At 42.6% G+C, this 26,998-nt stretch overlaps 1 protein-coding gene across 1 annotated transcript in view; it reads left to right on the forward strand.

Moving 5' to 3' along the window:
* The window catches only part of vps13d (vacuolar protein sorting 13 homolog D), a 200,101-nt gene that overhangs the window by 39,072 nt on the left and 134,031 nt on the right, over positions 1-26,998 (forward strand). Inside the window, exons 19-26 of the mRNA XM_084334010.1 lie at positions 632-777; positions 2,043-3,149; positions 3,621-3,711; positions 9,840-9,966; positions 13,398-13,578; positions 14,359-14,541; positions 21,194-21,362; positions 24,783-24,999. Coding sequence (XP_084190136.1) covers positions 632-777; positions 2,043-3,149; positions 3,621-3,711; positions 9,840-9,966; positions 13,398-13,578; positions 14,359-14,541; positions 21,194-21,362; positions 24,783-24,999 — 2,221 coding nt within the window. The remainder of the gene's footprint in view (positions 1-631; positions 778-2,042; positions 3,150-3,620; positions 3,712-9,839; positions 9,967-13,397; positions 13,579-14,358; positions 14,542-21,193; positions 21,363-24,782; positions 25,000-26,998) is intronic.

Here is a 26,998-nt window from a genome sequence, read left to right on the forward strand (position 1 = left end):
CAAATATAGCAAGTCAGGCATAACACTCACTTTTCACTTGGTATATTTGTTGTGCAACATTTTAAGAAGAGGCAGATTTCTTTACTCTTGTTTGACATTTACTCTTACTCCATTAGATGTTGTCACTATTTTGGATTCAAGTATGATTCTTTTCATTAGGGGTGGGATTCACCAGAGGCCCCACAATGTGATATTATCACAATACTAGATGATTTTGTAGTATTGCAATTCTTTTCAACTGCAAATTATGTCCTCAACGGAAAACTTTATCAATATCTGCAATAAAAGTATATATGATATATTTAGATATCATCTGTTTTATCTAATAAGACGTGTTCACTTCATTCCAATAATTAGTATTTCAGCTAAATTGTCACTATCAATATTATATCTGCATGCTAAATATTGCAATATCTATATTTCCCCCCCACCCCTACTTTTCATCATCTTTATTGGTTCCCTGCCAGTCGAACAAATTTTTCTTCTTTCTGTTGTCGATTGTATTTGTAATTATATAATGTAGTTACATATCTGTTATTCTGCATCGGTGTAAAAATATGATGATTCAAACACATTGCATTATGCAACATTACAATGATGTATGCTAAGTGATCTGTCACTTCTCCACCAGCCTTCCATATATTGAAAGACACCACCATTCAGTTCACCCTGGAGAAAGTTCCCATTGACGAGGACGCACAGTTTCTCATCACCGACGAGCCCTACCAGAGCACAGGGTTACTGAGGGTCCAGGGCAAATTCGTCAATCCTGTTCAGGTATATAACACATAGCCTACATAAAGCATGCTTTTTATTGACCGTGTGTTGGTAGAATTAAATTCAAGGTTTATTTGTCACATACATACCAGAGGGCATACAGTGAAAGGACATTGGAGGAGTTGTTATTTTTTCCATTTCTTTAGAGTAGATTTTAAATTGGTAGCTTTTTTAGCAGCCAACCTCAATATTAGGCCGTAAGGTGAAGGCTGTATCGTTTCATCCCGTTCCCACCTCGGCGGACTACGCAATTTTCACTCTGGGTGCAAAGCCTATACTCGGTCATTGTCGCAAAATAATTGACCTTCACTACGTTTAGAACACCTCGGCGAGGCGCCTCGGTATTCGAAACTCCGTGTCGGTCAATTATTTTGCGACAATGACCTCGTAGCTATACATTATCCCTTACATATATCTTGTTGTGGAATTAACACAACATTATGCATACTTTTGACAATAAATTAAATCAGAATTTGTTCTTACTTGCTTGCCTGGGTAAATAAAGGTTATAGAAATGTAAAAAAATATATATATATATTGAAAACCGATACCGATATTTTCCGATATCACATTTTAATGCAAATATCGGCCGGTAATATCGGTAGGCCGATAATATCGGACATCCCTATTAGGGATGCTCGATATTGGCTTTTTTACCTATACCGATATTGTCCAACTCTTAATTTCCGATACCGATATCAACCGATACTGATATATGCAGGGTTTCCCCCCCAAAAAAACTAAATAATTTCAGGTAATTAACATTACATATCTCTTGTCGTGTAATTAACACAACATTATGCATACTTTGACAATAAATAAAATAATAATTTGTTCTTACTTGCTTGACTGGGTAAATAAAGGTTAAATAAATGTAAAAAAAATATATATATACATATATATAATTCTTTGGGAAACGGATACCGATATTTTCCGATATCACATTTTTATGCCAATATCGGTAGGCCGATAATATCGGACATCCCTAATTATGATTGTGCAAAACGGGCAGGATCGTAAATGGAGAACTTTTTATTCCTAAATCTACACCAATATATCTTTCACCCAGAGTGAAAATTGTGTAGTCCGCCGAGGTGGGAACGAGAATAGTTTTCTAGCCACTTCTCAGCCTTCACCGTACGGCCTATATAGAGAATGATTTAGTTCATCTTCCTCATCAATCACAGCCTTTGATGGAAGATGATCGATGTGCGGTTACCGGCTGTTTGTCAAGTGTGCCAATATTCTTCTCTCTGCCAACACAGGTGTTCCTCTGCAAGCCCGTGTACGAACAAGTCCTCCAGACACTGGACAACCTGTCTCTCACCGAGGAGCAGCGTGTGACACCCAGCCAGCCCCCCACCCCGCCGCCCCCGACCCCTTCCTCCACCAAGCCCCACCGTTTCCCTGACCCCCAGGGGGGCCTTTTCGCCCGGGACCCGCCCCACTTCAACCTCTCGTACTCCTCCCTTTCCAACTCCCTCGCCTCCCCGTTGCCCCTCCAGTCCCACGGTGCCCCTCTGGAGGGGCCCTCTTTCACGCAGGTGAGGGTCACCTTCCGAGTCGCCGAGTTGCAGGTGCAGCTGAGCGCCGACCTGACTCAGGGCTCGCAGGGCCTGGTCAGCCTGCGCTTCCAGGACCTGGAGTGTGACTTCACCAAGGACCACCCGCACGCCATGGCCGTGCAGCTCACCCTGCGCTCGCTGCTCATGGAGGACCTGCTGGAGCCCAACCCAGAGTCCAAGCACAAGCATCTGATGGTGTCCCGCGGTGCCCCCAAGCCCTCCACCTTCAGCCCCAAGGAGTACCTGTCCCAGAGCTGCCCGTCGGCCTCCAACGCCCTGTACCCGGACATGCCCCGCTCACTGCCGGCCCACATGGAGGAGGCCCAGAACGTCTTCCAACTCTACCAGAGGCACCCCAGCACCCCATCAGCGGCCAGTCGTAAGAACAAGAAGGAGGACCCGGCGTGCCCCAGCACCCCACCACCCTCACCGACACGCTGCACTCCGTCTCCCCCACACCCGGCCCCGGACTTTGATGACTCGCTGGTGCACATCAACGTGCTGCTGGTGGATCGGCACCACCCGGAGTTCAAATCGCGCTATGGTGGCGTGGGCCGGAGCGTGGATGTGGACTTCAACTGCCTGGACGTGCTTATCACACTGCAGACCTGGGTGGTCATCCTGGACTTCTTTGGCATCGGCTCCACCGCCAACAACCACGCCGTGAAAGTACCCTTTGTGACGCCTCAGCCCTTTCCGGGGCATCCTCTGTACAACCCAGGGGCCAACGACCTGGGAGACGGCATGTACCCAGACATCCTGGAGGATGAGGTGATGGAGGTGGTCAACACCAAGCTGGACCTCAAGGTAGGTCACTGGACTTGGGCTTGGCTAACGGGAGTGGACTGGCTGTATATCTGAACACGGTTAAAGTCCAACTTTTAGGTTAACCGCTACTCCAAAATGGATGTAATAGGTCCCTGAATAAAGGGATGGATTGATTGTTTATTTGGATCTCTTCTTCCAAGAGTCTGGTTTCCACCTAATAGGAAACGGTTCTATAAATAACTCTGAACCATTTTCTCATCAATAAATGAGGGATCTTTTATTGGGGGTAGAGCAGTGCTATGTCACAGGACTCCAGTACTTTTACATTTTACATTTATCTAGCAGGACTCTACTTACTTACAATACTTGCATGTAGATATTTAGCATTGTTGTAGTATTTTTTGTTTTAGTTTTTTAGGATACTTGTGAATAATTCTGTGCACTAATAATGCTAAGATAAATCATATAGTGATTGCTAATGACTAGATCTGTCCATGTTTTCATTGTTAGGTCCATGCCCTGTCTCTGGTGCTGAACAAGAAAACCAACGAGCTGGCCAAAGCCAGTGTTTCCAAACTGTCTGCTCATCTGGAAATGCTTGGTTAGTATTAAATAAACAAAACAAATAATTTAATTTATTTATTAATATAATTTTCAGTTAACGAATGAAGGAAAATTCCCTGATTACTGTTTGTACTATTACTGTTAAACCCCTTAACTAGTTCTGCGCCAAAAACGAGTATACTCATTATTGTCCGCCGAATTTAATAACGCCAATAACGAGTTTACTCGTTTTTATGATCGTTATTTCCTTTATTCGCTATTGGCATTCATAATTCATCCAGCAAGGCTCCGGGAGCCAGCTGATATTGCAACGACTCAATACCGCCGCCTGGTAGATGGTAGTGGTGCCGATAGCCGGCTAGCCAGCAGAGCTAACAGCAAAAACATCCAGGAACAAAGGACTCTGGAACGAGTCCTTTGTTGTACCAGAACGGCGCGGGACCCGACCCCCCCCCTCCCCCCTTCCCACCCACAACAACAAAGCCCCCCCGCCCCACTCAGAGGAACAGATCACAAACGAACAATACTTCGAACCTGCCAACATCAATGAAATAACCAACGCCAATGGACTGAACATTTTCCACATTAACATTAACAGCTTAAAAAACTAATTGGATGAAATCAAACAATTATTCATAAATGGTAAGGCAAACATACTGTGCTTCTCAGAAACTAAGCTTGACGATTCTGTAAAAGATCCAGAGATAGAGATTGAGAACTACTCAATAATCAGGAATGATAGGAACAAACATGGAGGTGGTGTCTGTATGTACATACACAAAGACACCAAATTCATCAACAGAAATGACCTGAATCATAAATCAATTGAAACTGTATGGGTGGAAATCCTATTCGAAAGGGCGAAATCCCTACTGGTTGGCTCAATCTACAGGCCGCCAGATCATAGTGGCTTTTATGATACACTGGATGGGTGTTTAGCTGTAGTTGAGGATGTAGACAAAATTCTTATTGGAGACTGGAACACGGATATGCAACGAAAAGATGCACCCGTCTTCAAGTCATTCAGTAGGTTTTGTGATCTGCACGGCCTCAGCCAGCTAATCACCCAACCCACACGTGTATGTGAATCAACTCAGACTACCATTGACCTCATTCTGACCTCCGACAAGTCCAAGATCTCCAATAAAGGGGTTATAGCATGCGGGTTAAGTGATCATTATATGATATTCTGTACCCGCAAAAAACTAAAACAAAAGGCTGGCTCCCACAAAACAGTCACATCTAGAGACCTCAAAACCTACTCTAACGAGGCCTTCAACCTTGAACTGGAGAGTCTGGACTGGTCAGATGAACTCAATGGTACACTGGTTGAAGAAACATGGCTTGGCTTCAAAACCAAATTCTCAACAATACTAAACAACATGGCCCCCCTAAGAACCACCAGGGTAAAAAATCGCGCTGAGCCGTGGATGCACTCCGAAATACTGGCCGCTATGAAAACCGTTTTCATAAAAAGTCAGTCAAAGCTTACTAAAAGCACGAGCAGTGAACTCCAAGCCCACGTGACTGAACTCAAACTAGAAAGAAACAGACTAAGAAACGACGTAAACTCCATGATCAAAACTGCAAAAAAGAATTTCATCAATGACAAAACTGAGGAAAACAAAAACAAACCACGTGAACTTTGGAAATTACTCAATAATCAACTAGGATGCAGTAAAAAACTCAACCAGATTCTCAAACATAAACATAAAAACGGACAACACGCTCATCACAGACAAGCTGGATGTAGCCAACTACTTAAACATTTTCTTCACAAACATAGCCACAACACTGGTAAACAAACTACCCTCCCACTCAGGGCGTTTAGGGGTAGAACACATAGTAGCTTACTACAAAAACCTAGGGGTCCGCAAGGACGACTTCAAGCTGGAAATGGTAACAACAGATGAGGTACTCAATAAACTGAGCGCCCTCCAACCTAACAAGGCCACTGGCCATGACAACATCCCCTCCAAATTCCTCAGAGACTCAGCAGCCGCCATCACCCCAATCATCACACACATAATAAACCTCTCCATAAAACAGGGACACGTCCCCAAGGACTTCAAAATTGCGAGGGTGACCCCTCTGCACAAAAAATTAGACCCAGGCAACTACCGCCCTGTTTCTATTCTCACCTCCATCTCGAAAGTCATGGAAAAAATAGTCTATGAACAGGTCGAAAAGTACCTAGCGGAAAAAAATCTAATCTATGAATTCCAATCTGGCTTCAGAACATCCCACTCCACTGACACATGCCTTCTCTATTTGAATGACCACATCAAACAAGAGGTGGACGCAGGCAAATACTGCGGCATGGTCATGCTGGACCTACAAAAGGCCTTTGACACGGTCAATCACTCCATTCTGATTGACAAGCTAAAAGCAATTGGTTTTGATAGTCTATCAGTGAGCTGGATGCAATCCTACCTTGAGGGGAGGGAACAGATGGTGGAGGTAAACGGTACCCTATCCCCCCCCCTCACAGTGAGCTGTGGTGTTCCACAAGGAAGCATACTAGGACCGCTACTGTTCCTAATTTATGCAAATGACATGTCGTCAGCTTGTGACTGCAACTTGTTCCTGTTTGCGGACGACTCAGCCCTGCTGGTCTCTGACAAGAACAAGTTACAGGTTGAAAAAACCCTCAGCTCGGAACTAGGCAGAATCTGCATATGGCTCGCTGATAACAAACTATCATTACACATGGGCAAAACAGAGTCCATTCTCTTCGGTTCAAATAACAAACTCAGCAAGACCGACGGCTTCTCAGTTACAGTGGGTGACAATATGGAAAGATGAAATTACCTACCTGGGTTCCATCCTAGAGGCTAATCTCTCCTGTGACAAAATGGCATCCAATGTAATAAAAAAAAGTCAACCAACAAACTCGATTCTTGTACCGGATCTCCTCTCTGGTAAACAAGAATACCCTGAAGACTCTGGCAGGAGCACTCATTCAGGGGTACTACGACTATGCTTGCACCTCATGGTACCAAAGCACCTCAAAGGCGCTAAAAACAAAATTACAAACATCTCAAAACAAACTGGTCAGACTACTGCTTGACCTTACTCCTAGAACCCACCTCACCCCTGCCCACTTTGACAACCTAGGATGGCTTAGAGTAGACGACAGAGTACAGCAACTTGCAATGGGCCTGGTCTACAAGATACACTACACGACCAAGGTACCCATGTACATGTCAAAATACTTCCCAAAGGTCAGTGAATACCACGATCACAACACCAGAGGGAGCTCCACAAATCATGTTAAACCCAGATTCGGCTCAAATAAGGGACTAAACACGTTTCGCAATTATGCCACATCAATGTGGAACGCCCTACCCAAAGCTGTAAAGGAATGTGGATCACTACCCACTTTCAAAACCTCTCTCAAGGGACACCTACGGGAGACTGCAATTCAAAACTGGCCCCTGTAAATATCCTAACCCAACCCCCTCCAATGTACAGTAATTTACCTAGTATGGTTTTGTCAATAGTCCAATGTACAATTTTGTTTATTTGTACAGTGTCTCCCCCCCCCCCCCCCCTCAATGTACAGTTTTGCTTGTTTATACAGTGTGTCTCCCCCCCCCCCCAACCACCTCCAATGTAAATTACCCAGTATGGTTGTCAATATCCCAATGTACCCAACCCCCCCCACCCAACCTCCTCCAATGTACAGTTTCTACGTCAAATGTATATACTCCCTTTTCTTGACTCCTTCTGTATCACAAACAGTACTGTATTTGCAAATCTGGTATGTCATAAATGTATAGATGTAGCAGTACTGACTATCTGTATGTCATGTATGTCATATATGTCCTGATGAATTGAAAATGGGGGACCCTGATGTAAACAAGACGAAAGTCTTTCTCTGGTCTGCATCCCCTTAACAATTGTGTGTATTGAGCTGTACTGTATTGTACCCATTCTGCAATCTGTTAATAAAGTTTTCAATCAATCAATCAATTCAGTTGCACTCCACTCTAAACCGGATGTGGCGCTCTGTGCATCGGGGAAAATGTTCCGGCAGAGCTATCTTGTTACGTGGATCCAGACAAACACTCGAGTGGCATTGGATCGCTTTCGAGACGCAAGAATCAATATGCTTTCGCCGTTTATTGCGTCGTACAAACGGAAAATGGATCTAGCAGATCGAAATCAAATAATTGGAATTTCTTTTCTCCAGACTCATCGGCCACAGGTAAGAGGAATCTAACGTTAATTCCAGCTCGATTGTGCATTTATTTCATTGCAATCCATCTGATCAACGTATGATGTCGTACTAAAGAAAGCCGTTACTGACAATCAAGGAATCATAAACGACCCCCCCCCTTTCCTTCACGCATGATGGAGCATAATGTATAGCGATCATATGCATTTGAATTTTTTAATATAGCGTGTATAGGAACGAAACACCAAACGATTATGTATAATATGCGTCAGGGCCTATAACTCGCGTTCTAGGAATTACTGCTCTACACTCTAAAAACATACTTATATTCACGACGGTACTAACACGACAATGTATGAATGGAAAAATATAACGTTCCCACATCCGGTACGATAGATACCCGATGTTGAATGGGCCATAGTAATGTCGATATAGCTATAATATTTTAAAAGTTATAGCCCTGCAAAGAAGGTGAGCGACTCCATAGGTTTACAGCACTGGCAGAGAGCGTGGCAGACAATGTGTTAAGCCCCGATCAAATCAAATTAATTTCACGTCATAAATAGATCAATGCAGTCCGTATTAATTAATGTTGCGTTTTTTTCTTCAAATGTAGCCAAGAGTAAAGACCCTTACCCTATCAAAACAGCAGTCAAATTGTATATTTTCAGCACTACGTTTGTTTACCAATGTTTTTTTTTAAGTGTTATTAGCTAAATATGAGTTTATAAAAATCTCGGCACAACGCATCGGAAACCGGATGAATTAGACGTGAGGAAATGACGCGGCCATGAAAACGTTGTAGTCCTAAGAAAGAGGAGACCCAGGGCTTTCGATGGATGGAAATCGGTGGACATTTCGTAAAATTACACTACCCAGCTCACACCAGTCTCTGTCAAAGCTGCCGAAAATATTCTATGCAAAAAAAAGAATTGTTTGTGATTATATCTCACGGGTTGAACAAACCTGAACGTTATTGCCATAAAATACAACGTATATTGTTTCTTTACCATTCTGTGAACGTCTAGAAAAAAAAACACGTTGCAATTTGTGAATAGATGTAAATGATTAAACCCTTAAACTAGACCAACTCTCTCACCATCTTTTCCCACATGCAAATGCAGTAGACGGCTGCACTGGTTATAACAGAGAACATTGAATTGTTTTTGCAGTGTAATGAGGATGCAAACAGCTACTACTACTGAGCACATCTTTCTAGTTGTACAAGTACTTCAAGCCAATCGCATGTGACGATTCTCTTCCCATGAAGTGAGTTGTGTCTCACTCCTCATCCTTCAGAGAACCAAGGTTACAAAAATAACCGACTTCTAGCTTTAGGGAGAGTGGTGTGTGATCATAAATACTGACTGAACTGTCCTGGAGCACAGGAAGAACATATGACTGGACTGTCCTGGGGCACAGGAAGAACATATGACTGGACTGTCCTGGGGCACAGGAAGAACATATGACTGGACTGTCCTGGGGCACAGGAAGAACATATGACTGAACTGTCCTGGGGCACAGGAAAAACACATGACTGAACTGTCCTGGGGCACAAGAAGAACATATGACTGAACTGTCCTGGGGCACAGGAAGAACACATCACTGAACTGTCCTGGGGCACAGGGAATAACATACAGTATGACTGAACTGTCCTGGGGTACAGCGAAGAACATATGTCTGAACTGTCCTGGAGCACAGGAAGAACATATGACTGAACTGTCCTGGGGGATATGACTGAACTGTCCTGGGGCACAGGAAGAACATATGACTGAACTGTCCTGGGGCACAGGAAGAACATATGACTGAACTGTCCTGGGGCACAGGAAGAACATATGACTGAACTGTCCTGGGGCACAGGAAGAACATATAAATAAAATGGGTGACATTCCCCTGTTTGTCATCTCATTTGATCAAATGGTGAAATCATGCCAGATGATGAGTTGTAATTTCATGTAATTGTTCCACTATGTTCTCTGTTTCAGACGGAGACCTGGCATTGCAAGGGAGCCTGGGAAGTTTGTCTCTGAGCGACCTGACCCCACATGGCGACCTCTACCGAGAGCGCTTCACCACACGGGGAGGGGAAGCCCTAGTTTTCAACATCTACAGGTATACATGGTTCAGTTTGCCTTATTGTATGGGTTTCATCTGGGTGGATTAGTGCCAGGTGAATGAGGAATCAATATTACTGTAACATAACCTGGGAATGATGGGATATTTGAAAAGTTATTTGGACTTTTTTAGCCAATCATATGAGGGATGCAACGATACTACTAGCTCTTCACTGCCTGATTCCCAGTACTAAACTACACATGTGATTCCCAGTACTAAACTACACAACTGATTCCCAGTACTAAACTACACATGTGATTCCCAGTACTAAACTACACAAGTGATTCCCAGTACTAAACTACACAACTGATTCCCAGTACTAAACTACACAACTGATTCCCGGTACTAAACTACACATCCCAGTACTAAACTACACATTTGATTCTCAGTACTAAACAATATATCTGATTCCCAGTACTAAACAATATATCTGATTCCCAGTACTAAACTACAGATCTGATTCCCAGTACTAAACTACAGATCTGAGTTCCATTACTAAACTACAGATCTGAGTTCCATTACTAAACTACAGATCTAAGTACCATTACTAAACTACACATCTTATTCCAAGTGCTAAACTACACATCCCAGTACTAAACTACACATCCCAGTACTAAACTATACATCTGATTCCCAGTACTAAACTACACATTAGATTCTCAGTACTAAACTACACATCTGATTCCCAGTACTAAACAATATATCTAATCCCCAGTACTAAACTACAGATCTAAGTTTCATTACTAACCTACACATCTGATTCCCAGTACTAAACTACACATCTAATTCCCAGCACTAAACTACAGATCTAAGTTCCATTACTAAACTAGGGGTGTAACGGTACACAAAAACCACGGTTCGCTGCGTACCTCGGTTTTGAAGTCACGGTTCGCTGCGGATTTCCGGTACAGTGAGGGAAAGTTTGGCTTTCCATGTTCCACTCAGGGGTGATGTAGTGTGCAGTAACTTATTGTACTTGGTTGTCAACGAATATTCTATATTGAAATTAATAATCGACTTGTTAATTATTATTTTTTGGTTGTGAAAAAAAAACAGCCCCCGGTGGGCGTTCGTTAGTGGTTAACATACCGTTGTATTCATTCGGTACACAGCCGTACTGAACCTAAGGTCCAGGACGTTCGGTACGGATACGTGTACCTTTACACCCCTATAAACTACACATCTGATTCCCAGTACTAAACTACACATCCCAGTACTAAACTACAGATTTAAGTTCCATTACTAAACTACAGATCTTATTCCCAGTACTAAACTACAGATCTAACTAAGTACCATTACTAAACTACACAGTTGATTCCCAGTACTAAACTACACATCCCATAAAACTACACATCTGATTCCCAGTACTAAACTACACCTCCGATTTCTTTTTCAAATGTAGCCAAGAGTAAAGACCCCAACCCTATCAAAACAGCAGTCAACTACGTTTGTTTACCAATTATTTTTGTAAGTGTTATTAGCTAAATATGAGCTTATAAAAATCTCTGGAAAACGGACGCTTTAGACGCTAGAAGAAGAAGCACTCATGAAATCGCTGTAAGAAAGAGGAGACCCAGGGCTTTCGATGGATGTCTACATTTAATAAAACTACACTAACCAGCGTGTTTATATTTCACAGGTCGAACAAACCTCAACGTTATTGCCATAAAATACAACATATATAGTTTCTTTACCTTTCTGTGAATGTCTAGGAAAAAAACTACATTATACAAAAGTAACTGTACTTACAGTAGATTTCATTCACGGTCTTTGCTGCCCTGTAACGGGCACCTGGTGGTACTAAATCCAGATTTAACTCTGCCATTGGAAAGAGGAGATCCATAGATGTATGACATGGCTATAATAAGGTAATTTATAGGCCTGATATTCTATATTCATATTTCAAATTGCACGTGTCCAGATGGCAAAATTCAGTACTGTATCTACAAAACCCCATGTAAATCATCTGCCCTTTGTTCATTTGCTTAGATGTTTCTGTACACTTGTGCTGAATGAGCTCAGTGGCAATTCACTGTCAAAAAAAACGAATAATATATATTCTCCTTTGGTTAATTTCACAATTTGCTCAAGCATAGTAACATACACAATATTTCTGACACTGGGAATACATTCCCTGAGGTCCATAGATGTCCCTAGATACCGAGAACATTTAATTTCATTTTGTTTTGTTTCGCAGATGCAAATGGCCCTTGTCGTTTATTTTTTAATGATTTTATTAACACTATGATCGCCGGGAACGAGTTTTCACGTCATTCCGAGCCATGCTCATTCTGCCGAAGACGCCGTAACTCGTCTTTGATGTCAATATTTCAAAAATCTGTCATCGAAATCATATTTCCTTTCCGGAGCCCTGAGACACAGTGCAAAGCTCCACTCAACTCTCTAGCGGTTCAAGAGAGCGCCATCTGGTGGCCGATCGGCAGATCGCCAGCCGGAAATTAACCTTTGAACCGGTAGTGCTCATCCATATGTGGTCCGGCCACTCGCTATCGTTAGAGAGACTCCGTATTGACACAGTGAACATCGATCGGTGCAAATAACTCGAAAAAACAACATGATTTGGACGTATATACTATTATACAACCTGGAAATGGATCGGGCATTTCTCCATCCCATAATAGAAAAAATTCTGTTCCACGCTCATCTGCCAGCGGCGCGAGGAAGCCACGGTGAGTTTCAACGTTATTTTCTAACGTCTTCTATACTAACTGATCTGATGAACATATGACCCACTCTGGATGAATCATCTAACGCTGCCCACGGAATTATAAACGATCCCCCGCCCATCCGGTCATCATCAGATGATACGTAGAAACTTCTAGAAGTACTTCCAGTTGAAATTTATTATCTGGCACAGATCGCTATCAAACTGTATTTCATCATGCATATAATGCATTTGGAGCTATAAATCAAGTTCTGGAGAAAACGATAAAAACATACTTATACTTTAGACCATATTTTTGTATGAATATGTGAATGAAAAAGTTTAACGTTGCTACACCCTGAACAATACATATAGGACATTGAATGGGCCATAATAATGGCAATTTAGCAATAGAATTTAAAAAGTTATAGCCCTGCAAAGAAGGGGAACTTCTCCATAGACAAATAGAGCTGGCGAGGGATGGTAAATTATGAATTTAACCCATGGCGATTAAAGTGTTAACCTGTGGGAAAATGTCCTCACTGTGGCATCCTTAATAGGCAGATTGTGGAGGCCGTTTTATTCTTACAAAAGCCTCACTTTCTAATCAATCATGTTTAGGGGGAAAAGCAATGCTTTTATTCTGCACCTTTCTAAAAGCTCTGTGGATGTATTATTTATTAATAAAAAAAAAAATTCCACCACTGCTGAATGAACGTAGAGGAAACACTGTTTTTTTGATTGGCGTGTCTCCTCCACCCAGGTACGGCGAGGCGGACCCTTACTTGCAGAGAGAGTGTGACATCAAGGTGTCGCTGCAGATGGCCTCTGTGCAGTACGTCCACACCCAGCGGTTCCAGGCCGAGGTGGTGGCCTTCATCCAGCACTTCACACAGCTGCAGGACGTCCTGGGCAGGCAGCGGGCTGCCATGGAGGGCCAGGCGGTGAGTGCAGCACTCGTCTCCCCACAGTTGTTTTTATTTGTCATTTATCATACAAGTACAACAGATATTCTTATCCATGTATCTAGACTATATGTATCACTCTATACATGTAGTACTATGTGTACACTGTACATCAAAATGAGTGATTCTTACTCCTCTTTTCTCTTCCTCTTTCTCCAACCCTTTCCTCATTCAAAGTGAAGACATGACTACTATAGTACTACTGTAGCGTAGAAAGTAGAAAGTGTTTCTTTCTGCAGCAGCTGTGGATCATTCTCTAGTCTTATACTTGATGAACTAAATGTGTTTTTGTGTGAATGCCATGTGTGTTGAGAATTATCAAACTAAATGGAAAAATCTCTGTTCCTCTTTATCCTCCTCTCCCCCTGCTCCTCCTCCCATCTCACCCTCCTTGTCTCCTTGTCTCCTCCTCTCCTCTTCTCCTTGTCCCCCTCTCCTCTCACCCCCTGCTTATCTCCTCTCTTCTCCTCTCCTCTACCCTACTGTTCTCTCCTCCTCTACCCTACTGTTCTCTTCTCCTCTCCTCTCACCCCCTGCTTGTCTCCTATCTTCTCCTCTCCTCTCCCCATCCTCTCCTCTCTCACCACCTCCTTGTCTCCTCTCCTCTCCCCCCCTCCTTGTCTCTCTCTTCTTTCTTCTCCTCTACCCTACTCTTCTCCTCTCCTCTCCCCATCCTCCTCTTCTCCTCTCCTCTTCTCTCCCCATCCTCCTCTCTTCTCCTCTCCTCTCCTCTTCTCTCCTCTCCTCTCCTCTCCTCAGGTGCGGGAGCGTCCCCAGAGGGCGTCCCGTGTGTTGCTTGACATCGAGGCGGGCGCCCCTGTGCTCCTCATCCCAGAGAGCTCCCGCTTGCCACGTCTCATCGTGGCCAACCTGGGCCAACTGCGCGTTCGCAACTCCTTCCTGTCTGCCGGCAGCCATGGTACCTTCTCCCTGAGAGACAAGGTAGAGAAACTTACCATGGCACATGCCTTTTTCCCCTCTCTGGTGAGTCGACCCGCTCTCCGCTGACACACCCGTCGGTCCATGCACCTGCCACCGCCTCCTCCCAATATCGCTGTATTGATGAAGCATTGTAACATATAAGATGTTTAGAGTAGAAATGTCTAGGAATAAATTGACATTCCTCCACAAAACTGAATGGACAGGCTGACTGTAGACACAGTACAGGAAATATACCAGAGCAAAGGGCAACATTTTTACTTAAATTTTTTTAATTATTTAATACATGGTCACAGTTTATAATTGCCCATTTGGGCAGAGAATTACGGTAATCACTTTCTGGTTCGGCATCTGTCAAGTGACCGCAGTGGGAGAGAGTTGATCGTCATCACAAATGTTCACAATTTCTTGTCGTAATTCTTGTCTTAATTTTCACCTAAAAAGTTTATAACCTCTGTGGAGACCTCACATGGGATTTATTCCATTTCATAAACTTTGGGAAAAGAACAATGAGCTTTGTAACGTTTGCAAACCTGAACTTTTGTGGCAAATATAACAACTGACTTTATGCCACAGACATGTCCTGGCACGTTTAGGGATTCCCTAGCACGCTGAGTTGCTACTTTCATCTAGCTACTTTCATCTAACCTTACTATAACATTAAAGGGGAATGTATATTGTTTATGGGGTACTACAACATGTTAGAAAAAATGCCTGCGCTGACTGTACTCATGCCTGCGCCTTCACAGAGAATGCGCTTCAAACCCTTTTGGCGAGAGCTCTTACCAGGCAGCTCAATGAGGAAATGAATGGAGCGTGAAACTACAGCCAAAGTCAAACTTAAAATACATATTCAATAATAGGCAGAGCACAATTTTCTGGAAGACAAAAAGCTTCTAACCTATAGTGCAGGTATAATCGTACATTTCTGAGTTTGTGAGCCCTCTGTCTGCACCGTTCATCTGATGTAGCCTGTGTACTTCAACCACGCAGCCCTCTGCCTGCACCGTTCATCTGATGTAGCCTGTGTACTTTCCAGAGAGTAAGCTCACAAAATAAATGGCTACAGGAAAATTACCAGTGTTTCCTCTTCTAGAAAATGGTACTTGAGATCTTAGGTTCCTGTCCCATGTTTGAGATCTTAGGATGCTTTAGGTCTACAGTGTTCCTGTCCCAGGTTTGAGATCTTAGGATGCTTCATGAATACAGCCTTCCCTGAGGTTTTACTGATAACATAGCATGGTTACGCACAACTAAACTCTGTCAACTAAACTCTTGTCAATATCTGTTTTTGTAATCTTCCATCTTTGTTGCGTTATTCACTGTGTTAGAATGTACAGTAGAGCGGTAAGACATAGATAGATACTGTTGTATTTCATCAGCGTCTTGTGTTTGTCTGTGAAGAATTTGATATTGCATGGAAACTCATACAAGGATCCATCTCACTACAAGGTACCTGGAGCCCCTGCTCCTGCTCTGCTGCTGCGTGTGGAGTGTGGACTCTCTTCTGGATGGTTGTGTGCTGGTCTCCACTTTAAAGGGACACTTCTGATTTTTGGACTCCTAGCCCTATTTCCTACTTACCAATGATGTTGTTGATCGGTAGAGTACTTTCTCAGCCCAATCCATGCCGTTCCTCATACTAGCTCTGGCAAGTTAGCTACAAACCAATTCAAAGTCAATGGGGTCAAGCTCCTGTCTGTATAAGTTGACTGAGGACAACTGAAATCTCCCCCCGCAGTGCACATAAAGTATATTTCAGTTGTCTTTGGTCAGCCTGTACAGCCAAGAGCTTGACCCCATTGACTTTTAATTGGTACTTTGTGGCTGACTATCCGGGGCTAGTATGAGGAACAGCATGGATTGTGCTGAGAAAGGACTGTACAGATGAACATCAAAAATCAGAACTGTCCCTTTTTTTAAAGTGCCCTCAATAAGATTTATGACAGTTTAGAGTGAGGACCATGTAGACTCAACAATTTACAATTATGTGAAATAAGCAAGTAATTTATCGGTTGAGTCCACACTATACTCATTCCAAACAACCAAAACTCCTACTGAGCACACCTTTTAAGAGCTTTTAAAGGGAATGTTCTGTATGTTTAGAGCTTTCAAAGGGAAGGTTCTGGATGCTTAGAGCTTTTAAAGGGAGGGTTCTGGATGTGTAAAGCCTCCTCATTGGACATAAAAAAAAAGTTTTGCTCCTATGTTTTTTCTCAACATCACAATGCAAGCCATTACATTACAGTAATTCACTCACACTTAGCCACTCTGCCCCTAGTGGTGGTTCATAGGCATGCCACTTTGTAAGACCAGTTCACTATGCGAGAATGCTTCGCATCCATAACACTGTGTCCTTGTTTTTACTATAACATTAAAGGGGAATGTATATTGTTTATGGGGTACTACAACATGTTAGAAAAAATGCCTGCGCTGACTGTACTCATGCCTGCGCCTTCACAGAGAATGCGCTTCAAACCCTTTTGGCGAGAGCTCTTACCAGGCAGCTCAATGAGGAAATGAATGGAGCGTGAAACTACAGCCAAAGTCAAACTTAAAATACATATTCAATAATAGGCAGAGCACAATTTTCTGGAAGACAAAAAGCTTCTAACCTATAGTGCAGGTATAATCGTACATTTCTGAGTTTGTGAGCCCTCTGTCTGCACCGTTCATCTGATGTAGCCTGTGTACTTCAACCACGCAGCCCTCTGCCTGCACCGTTCATCTGATGTAGCCTGTGTACTTCAACCACGCAGCCCTCTGCCTGCACCGTTCATCTGATGTAGCCTGTGTACTTTCCAGAGAGTAAGCTCACAAAATAAATGGCTACAGGAAAATTACCAGTGTTTCCTCTTCTAGAAAATGGTACTTGAGATCTTAGGTTCCTGTCCCATGTTTGAGATCTTAGGATGCTTTAGGTCTACAGTGTTCCTGTCCCAGGTTTGAGATCTTAGGATGCTTCATGAATACAGCCTTCCCTGAGGTTTTACTGATAACATAGCATGGTTACGCACAACTAAACTCTGTCAACTAAACTCTTGTCAATATCTGTTTTTGTAATCTTCCATCTTTGTTGCGTTATTCACTGTGTTAGAATGTACAGTAGAGCGGTAAGACATAGATAGATACTGTTGTATTTCATCAGCGTCTTGTGTTTGTCTGTGAAGAATTTGATATTGCATGGAAACTCATACAAGGATCCATCTCACTACAAGGTACCTGGAGCCCCTGCTCCTGCTCTGCTGCTGCGTGTGGAGTGTGGACTCTCTTCTGGATGGTTGTGTGCTGGTCTCCACTTTAAAGGGACACTTCTGATTTTTGGACTCCTAGCCCTATTTCCTACTTACCAATGATGTTGTTGATCGGTAGAGTACTTTCTCAGCCCAATCCATGCCGTTCCTCATACTAGCTCTGGCAAGTTAGCTACAAACCAATTCAAAGTCAATGGGGTCAAGCTCCTGTCTGTATAAGTTGACTGAGGACAACTGAAATCTCCCCCCGCAGTGCACATAAAGTATATTTCAGTTGTCTTTGGTCAGCCTGTACAGCCAAGAGCTTGACCCCATTGACTTTTAATTGGTACTTTGTGGCTGACTATCCGGGGCTAGTATGAGGAACAGCATGGATTGTGCTGAGAAAGGACTGTACAGATGAACATCAAAAATCAGAACTGTCCCTTTTTTTAAAGTGCCCTCAATAAGATTTATGACAGTTTAGAGTGAGGACCATGTAGACTCAACAATTTACAATTATGTGAAATAAGCAAGTAATTTATCGGTTGAGTCCACACTATACTCATTCCAAACAACCAAAACTCCTACTGAGCACACCTTTTAAGAGCTTTTAAAGGGAATGTTCTGTATGTTTAGAGCTTTCAAAGGGAAGGTTCTGGATGCTTAGAGCTTTTAAAGGGAGGGTTCTGGATGTGTAAAGCCTCCTCATTGGACATAAAAAAAAAGTTTTGCTCCTATGTTTTTTCTCAACATCACAATGCAAGCCATTACATTACAGTAATTCACTCACACTTAGCCACTCTGCCCCTAGTGGTGGTTCATAGGCATGCCACTTTGTAAGACCAGTTCACTATGCGAGAATGCTTCGCATCCATAACACTGTGTCCTTGTTTTTATACCCATATGAGCTTTATTCTACAGTAGAGTTCTGAAACTGAAAATGTACCTGTATACTCGGAACAGTCCCCTGGGTGGTCTCAGTATCATCTTTACCATCTGTTCCAATTCATTTTCTATGGAGCAGCTTTAGACTTGATGCCTGATGATGACATCACATTTTAGTACTCTAGTTTGTGGACCTGGGTGAGAGTTGTTTATGTTTACAAATTTGTTTTGGTTTAGACCGTAGGAATAACATATAGGAATTCTGAAAATGGGCATAGTTCAAGTGGCATTTGTACATGCCAATTTGGGGGGGATTAAGAACGCTTAATGAATCCGAAGTCGATTTCTCATACACACTCCTCAAGAGAAAAGTATGAGAAATACGGTATAAAATACATTTAAGAGAATGTTCTTGCACAAGGCCCATTGTTAGTGCCTTTAGTGATCAACAAGATGAGTCTCTATTAACACTTTAACTGCCGAAAACGCCGGAACTCGTCATTCCCCGCCATGCTCAAGTTGCCGAGGACGCCGGAACTCGTCTTTGATATCAATATTTCAAAAATCTGTGATCGGAATCATATTTCCCCTCTGCAGCCTTGACACACAGTTCTGATCTCCTCTCAATCCTCTAGCGGTTCAAGAGCGCCATCTGGTGGCCCATCGGCAGATCGAAAAACCGGATGTCAACCTTTAACCCGGCAGGACTCACTCCATATGTGGTCCGGGCACTCGCTAATGTTAGAGAGACTCAGTCTTCACACAGTGAACATCGATCGGTGGAAATAACTCGAAAAAACAACATGATTTGGACGTATATACTATTATACAACCTGGAAATAGATCGGGTATTTCGACATCCCATAATGGAAAAAATTCTGTTCCACGCTGATCGCCCAACGGCCCGAGGAGACTGGGGTGAGTTTTAGCGTTATATTCTAACGTGTTTTTTACTAACTGCTATGATGAACATATGACCCACATTAGATGAATGGTATAACGTTGCCCACGGAATTATAAACGCCCCCTCGCCCATCCGGTCAACATCAGATGACGTGTAGTAAATTCTAGAAGTACGTCCAATTGAAATTTTTTATCTCGCACAGATTCCTACCAAACTGTATTTCATCATCAATATAATGCATTTGGGGCTATAAATCACGTTCTGGAGAAAGCTGCAGAAAGAGATGAAAACATACTTATACTTTAGACCATATTTTAGTATGAATATGTGAATGAAAAAGTTTAACATTGCTACACCATGAACAATACATATAGGACCTTGAATGGGCCTTAATAATGGCAATCTAGCAATAGAATTTAAAAAGTTATAGCCCTGCAAAGAAGGGGAACTTCTCCATGTTAAATAGAGCTGGCAACGGATGGTATATCATGAATTTAACCTTAGGCAATCAAAGTGTTAAAGGAACACGCCAACATTATGAGACATTTGTTTACCATCTTCTCCAGAGTCAGACAAGAAGATGGATACCAATGTCCTCTCTGTGCGTTCAGTAGAAAGCTATCGGGCTGCAAGCTAGCCTAGCTTAGCACAAATGTATGGAATCGGATACAGACCACTAGCCTAGCTTAAAACTCTGTGAGGTGTTTCTGGCCAACAGCTAGGCTAGCTGGTTCATATCCGCTTCCATTAATTTTTTCTAAGCTAGGCTAGCTTGCAGCCCGATAGCTTTCTACTGAACACATAGAGAGGACATTGGTATCTAATATCTTCTTGTCTGACTCTGGAGAAGATGGTAAGCACATTTCCTAAATGTTGCACCTTCCCTGTGAGTCTTTTGCAACTGGTTTTGCATGTATTCTCAATTTCCATGTATGTTATTGTTCCTTCCCTTCATCACCATTTTCAGTGTTTCCCCACTGCTTGGTCTGCTTTATAAATGGCTTTATACCTGCTTTATAATGTTCATATTCATTGCATAATTGTGACCAAGTTAGATTCATGGTTTCAGCAGCAGACAAAAGGGGGGAACACTAGCTTGGTGCTGCAGTGCTGAAGTGGTTTGCTCACTGAGGAGATGGATGTTTCTGGGTTTGATGTGAATCGGTTTTTAAAGGAACGTGCCAACATTATTGGTAATGTGCTTACCGTCTTGTCCAGAATCAGACAAGAAGATACAATTTCCTCTGCATCCAGTAGAAAGCTATCCGGCTGCAAGCTAGCCTAGCTTAGCACAAATGAATAAGCAGATACAGACCACTAGCCTAGCTGTTGGCCAAAAACACCTCTCCTGCGTTTTAGTGGTCCCTATCTGTTTCCATTTATTTGTGCTAAGCTAAGCTAGCTGGCAGCCAGACGGCTTTCTACTGAACGCACAGAGAGGAAACTGTTATTTCTTCTTGTCTGACTCTGGAGAAGATGGTAAGCACATTTCCCATGATGTTGCAGTGTTCCTTTTTAAGATAATTAAATGAATCGAGGTGTATTTCTCCAGATGTGATGATCATGATACACTTAACTGAATCAACGGCTAACGTCTCTTCTCTCCTCTGTTTGTGTTCTTTTCCAAAAGGAGCGTGTGAGGAGCGCCCAGGCAACAGGGAGGAGTAGTGAGGAGGAGGAGAAGCCTAAAGCCTCCACCTCCAGCACCACCACCACCTCCTCCTCAGGCTTCACCTTAGGCAGACCACAGCCCCCTGTAGCTGGGAGGTTCCCGGAAGACGACGAGCCCCACATCATTGGTCAGCGCTCACAGGGTGTCCTCTGCATTTATTTAAAGATCCCCTCCACTCAAAAAACATTTATTTTATGGTTAACTCCTCTTGGAGGCATACTTGACTGTACAGATTGTTATTTTTACAGAACCTGTCACCAGAGCACCATTTACACATTCTTCCCCTGGAGAGGGAGAGCTTCGCTGTACTTCTGAAATCTGAGATGTGTGATGTCACTAATAGGTCAAACCTATCATGGTCCAATATGTGGTAACTTGACACCTTTAGCTTCAGCTACACAGAAAGCTGAGTAGGTGTTGACATGTCTTGAAAGAATATAAGCTGCTGACTTGGAATGCCTGGTAAATATCAACGGGTGCTTGTTGCCAATTTCCATATTAATAGATCTTGCGTTTTCTATGAGGGTAAAGGTGTAGAGATGCTGCTTAGACATTTTCAGTAGTTTATCGAACAACTTGGTGGGAAAACCATTTATACAAATTGTTATTCAATATAGAACACTTGTAAGGGATTAAAGGTAGCCTTAGACTGTGATTTCAGAGCCGATTCAGTCCTGACAAGACGATGCCCGGCACACGATCAGAATCAGTCCTGACAAGACGAGTCCAGAGTGACACATGATCAGAATCAGTCCTGACAAGACGAGTCCAGAGTGACACATGATCAGAATCAGTCCTGACAAGACGAGTCCAGACACATGATCAGAATCAGTCCTGACAAGACGAGTCCAGAGTGACACATGATCAGAATCAGTCCTGACAAATGATCAGAATCAGTCCTGACAAGACTAGTCCAGACACACGATCAGAATCAGTCCTGACAAGACGAGTCCAGACACATGATTAGAATCAGTCCTGACAAGACGAGTCCAGACACATGATCAGAATTGGCAAGACATTACACTGCATTATTGAGTTGTTGTAATCCAATAGATTATATACCCGATTGCAATTTTTAGCAGTTAATCGTAATATATAACTGATTACATTTGAAACCCCGTCCCGCACCCCAGAAGGTCTTAACAGTTTGAGTGCCAGCCATTAACATTGGAAACCCCGTTGAATGCCAGCACCCACTTCAATGATAGCGTTGTGAACGCATAATCTCTCTCTTAAATTATGGCTATGTGTCTAATCTGCCTGTCGTTTATCAATTACTTGTTTGCAGTCAACATTGTCGAAACGGATTGTTTTTTTATCGGTTCATTTTCGTTTTATAGCATTTTGAAAAGCCCTCGTTTTCAAGGAAAATATATAGATTCCGTGATAAACGGCATTTACTGGAATATTCTAGCATACACAAAAACGTTGTCATTTTTCGGCCTATTTATGAATCGTTTTCAAATAAACGCTAGATTATCGATAGTATATGTGTACTTATGCACGCTATAGAGGCGGGCTGGAAAATATATTCTCTCATTTCCTCATTAGCGATCACCGCGCACACACACACACACATAGGGCAAAAGCTTATATCTCTGTGAACACAGCTCTGATTATCCTAAGACTGGTAAAATAAATTCCTTACCTGAGATCAGATGTTATCCAAAAAGATTATTCCAATTCCTGATCGCCATTCCAAATATCGATCACGCTTATTGATTACAGTGTTGGTACTGTAAATACAGAATCCACGCTGTTCTGATGGCCGGCGATCATTGGTCTCTTCAGTTGGCTTGACGGAAAAGTAAAATGAGCAAACTGACCACTCCCCCTGCATCAGTCTAAAGCAGTAGTCACCAACCTTTTTAAGCCCAAGATCACTTTATTTTTTTGGTGAAGGCAAGATCTGACAAGACAGCCAAGATTGTACTTTAAACTAAATTACTTTTATTTGCCTGTATTCTAATTACATGCAATGCTTTTGTCCAACATTAAAACGTCAAAGTAGAACTGTAATATGTACTTTCTCAGTCAGTGCTTTGATTGATTGATTGAAAAGTTTATTAACAGATTGCAGAATGGGTACAGTACAGTACATCTCAATACATACAATTGTTAAGGGGATGCAGACCAGAGAAAGACTTTCGTCTTGTTTCCACCAGGGTCCCCCATTTTCAATTCATCATAACATATATGACATACATGACATACAGATAGACAGTAAATGACTGCTAAGTGCAGTCATCTTAGGCTATGTGTCCACTAATAGCCTTTTTTTCGAGGCGGACCGCTTTGAAAAAAGAAGAAAAAAGAGCGTTTTTCTGAATGCAATTGAGGCTTGCGCCAGCCGCGGCTCCGCCCCTTCCTCGATGAGTTACATTGATGAGCGAGCTGCTTTTCCGAAAGTTTAACTAGTTTCAACTTTATGAGCTGGGAGCGCTCCGCCAAAAACGCTGCCGCCGAGAGCGCATAAAACGCGAGGCGCGGTGCTGGGAAGAGGAGCGCGCCTGACGCTTCTCCAGCATACAAATGAATGACAGAAAGGAGCTGACAACTCATAAAACGTCCGCTGTGGACACATAGCCTTATGCAGCAGTAGAACTGTAATGTGGACTTTCTCATATTATTAACATTGACAAACATATTTACAATTAGCATTTTATAAAGTAGAACTGTAATGTGTACTTTCTCAGTCAGTGCTAAGTCCAGTCAGTGCTAAGTGCAGCATCACTTTTCACATCAAAACAAAAGTAGAACTTTAATGTGGACTTTCTCAGTCAATGCTAAGTGCAGTCAGTGCTAAGTGCAGCATCACTTTTCACATCAAAACAAAAGTAGAACTGTAATGTGGACTTTCTCATATTATTAACATTGACAAACATATTTACAATTAGCATTTTATAAAGTAGAACTGTAATGTGTACTTTCTCAGTCAGTGCTAAGTGCAGCATCACTTTTCACATCAAAACAAAAGTAGAACTGTAATGTATTGTGGACTCTCAGGGAAAGATCTAAAAACAAAAACAAAAAAATAATAATAATAAAAAAAAATCCAGGGAAAGATCTACAGGGAAAGTCTCAAAGATCGACCAGTCGGGGGCATTCAAAGGTCGGCATGAACTAATGACAAAAAGCGACCGTGGCACTCAATGTGTTAATGGTGAAGTTCAGACTCGTGGACCCAGGGCCCTGTTTCCAACTTACCAATGCTGTTGTTGGTCAGTAGAGGACTTTCTCAGCACAATACATGCTGTTCTTCATACTGAATACCTGCAACTCTGGCTGGTAGTTATTTAGCCATGAAACAAATGTAAAATAAATGGGGCCATGCTTCTGTCTTTACAAACCCTGGCTGAAATATATGCTGAAACCTACTCCACAGTGCACCCAAAGCAGTTTGTTTTTGAGTATGTTTAATAGTATGAGAAAATTACTCTACCCTTCTAACAACATCAGTGAGTAGGAAATAGGGGGCCTAGGGGTCCAAAATTCTGAACGTGCTCTTTAAATCGTCTCCCTGTGTATTTTCCCTCCCTTTTATTAGAAGACCATGTGTGCCTGCTGGACTGCATATCTCTGGACCTACAGGAGATGGACATCTTCGCCGCAGAGCGGCTGTCCTGTCAGCCCTGGGACGTGCAGCCCCCTGACTCCTCCTCCTCAGACCTGCTCTTTCCCTCCTACTCTATCCGCCGCACAGGGGCCAACCTGCTCAAAGAGCGCTGTCACCTCAAGCTCAAAGTGGAGCGCAACCTGGACAAGTGAGTCCTCTCCTCTTGATGCTTTTCCCCACAGCGCGCATTGTGGTCAGTCTGTCACCCACTCACTCAGTGAGTGACTTTGTGAGGGACGTTCTGTGGGCCGCTGTTTTGTAGGACGCATGCTCAGGTCTTGTCGGTGCTTCTAGCAACACCTTTCTCTGCATCTCCCTGAATCATCAACAACATTGTCCCGCTTTCGCTTTCAATTGCAAAATATTAACAACACTAGCTAAAAAGCTAATTGTCTGATCCCAACATAAGAGTCTCAAAACCCTGCTAGCAACCATGCTATTTACAGCTATATTGGCTACTTCAGCTAACCCAGACTAGTTAGCATCATACCTGCAGGTGCTATATGAGCTTTAGCTAACCCAGACTAGTTAGCATCATACCTACAGGTGCTATAGTTAGTCAAGTCAAGTCAAGAGATTTATTTGTCACGGCATACAAGTATACAAATATAGACTTGGTTAAACACAGGTTTATGATCAGAGTTATAGCTGGATGACTCAACAAGGACAATGGCCTGATGTCCCCAGGAGAGCACGAGAATCCAGTCAGACGTAGCTCTTTATAGTAAAGACAGAAAGGGATTCTGGGTAGAATGGCCCAGGTATATTGGAGGGGGCCAGTGTGAGTTAGAAAGGGGGGGGGGGGTGGTATCAGGTGACAGGGACGGTTGGGTTGGAGGAATCAATGAAGGGGGGGGGGGGGGGGTGGGTGAGTTAGGAGGAGGAGGAGTGGGGAAAACATGGGTTGGGTGCAGCCTGGATAGGGGGGGGATTATCAGGTGCGCTTACAGGAATAACGTTTGGTTATAGTTAAGTATAAAGTTAAGTATAGTTTGGTTAAATGTGATGATTGACCAAAATTTCAAGCAGCTCTTTTGATTTGTTAATTTTATGCTTGGATTGATCTATTGCAGGGATTGGTCAATTATCAATCTTTATTCATAATAAACCATCCCACGCCAGCTCTATTTGTCTATGGAGAAGTTCCCCTTCTTTGCAGGGCTATAACTTTTTAAATTGTATTGCTAAATTGACATTACTATGGCCCATTCAACGTCAAGTATCTATTGTGTAGCAACGTTATACTTTTTCATTCACATATTCATACTAAAATACGGTCTAAAGTATAAGTATGTTTTTATCGTTTTCTGCAGCATTCTCCAGAACGTGATTTATAGCCCTAAATGCATTATATTGATGATCAAATACAGTTTGATAGCGATCTGCGCGAGATAAAACATTTCAAATGGACGTGCTTCTAGAAGTTACTACTTATCATCTGATGTTGACCGGATGGGGGGGGGGTCGTTTATAATTCCGTGGCCAACGTTAGATGATTCATCTAGTGTGGGTGATATGATCATCAGAGCAGTTTATATTGAACACGTTAAAAAAAAAACGCTGAATCTCACCGTAGCTTCCTCGTAGCGTTGGGCGATGAGCGTGGAGCAGAAATATTCCTATTATGGGATGTAGAAATATGCGATGTGCGGTGGTTTGTCCACCAAAAAAGCGCCAAAAGATAGAAAAGAAACTAGCAGAGCCAGAACTGTTCAACTCCCCTGGAGCCACAGCCAGCAGAGAAGCCGGTTTGCTTTCGCTTTCAAACCAGCTGCAGCCTGAGAACTGGAGTGTGAGGGGATGTAACACTAAAGATGGCAGCAACGACAAAGAATTGCTGCAAAATAAACATACATCTGTTGTTTATAAAAAAAAAAAAAAAAAAAAATTATACTTGTAACAATATCGATAATATCGAATATCGAGTGATATTCGATATGGTTATCGCGATATCATTTTTGGCCATATCGTCCAGCCCTAGGTTGAGCGCCAGAACCCCCGAAAACCTGAGAAATCTCTGGTTTTCATGTTTTTTTCTTTTTTTCGATTTAAATTAAAAAAAAAAAATTTAATCTTTTTCCCCCTCCTTTTTCCTCCGATTTTCTCCCATCCCAATGTTAGTCGTTATGCCAATTCCCAATCCCCTT

Source organism: Notolepis coatsorum (assembly GCF_963971535.1).
Source record: "Notolepis coatsorum genome assembly, chromosome: 17".
Lineage (NCBI taxonomy): Eukaryota > Metazoa > Chordata > Actinopteri > Aulopiformes > Paralepididae > Notolepis > Notolepis coatsorum.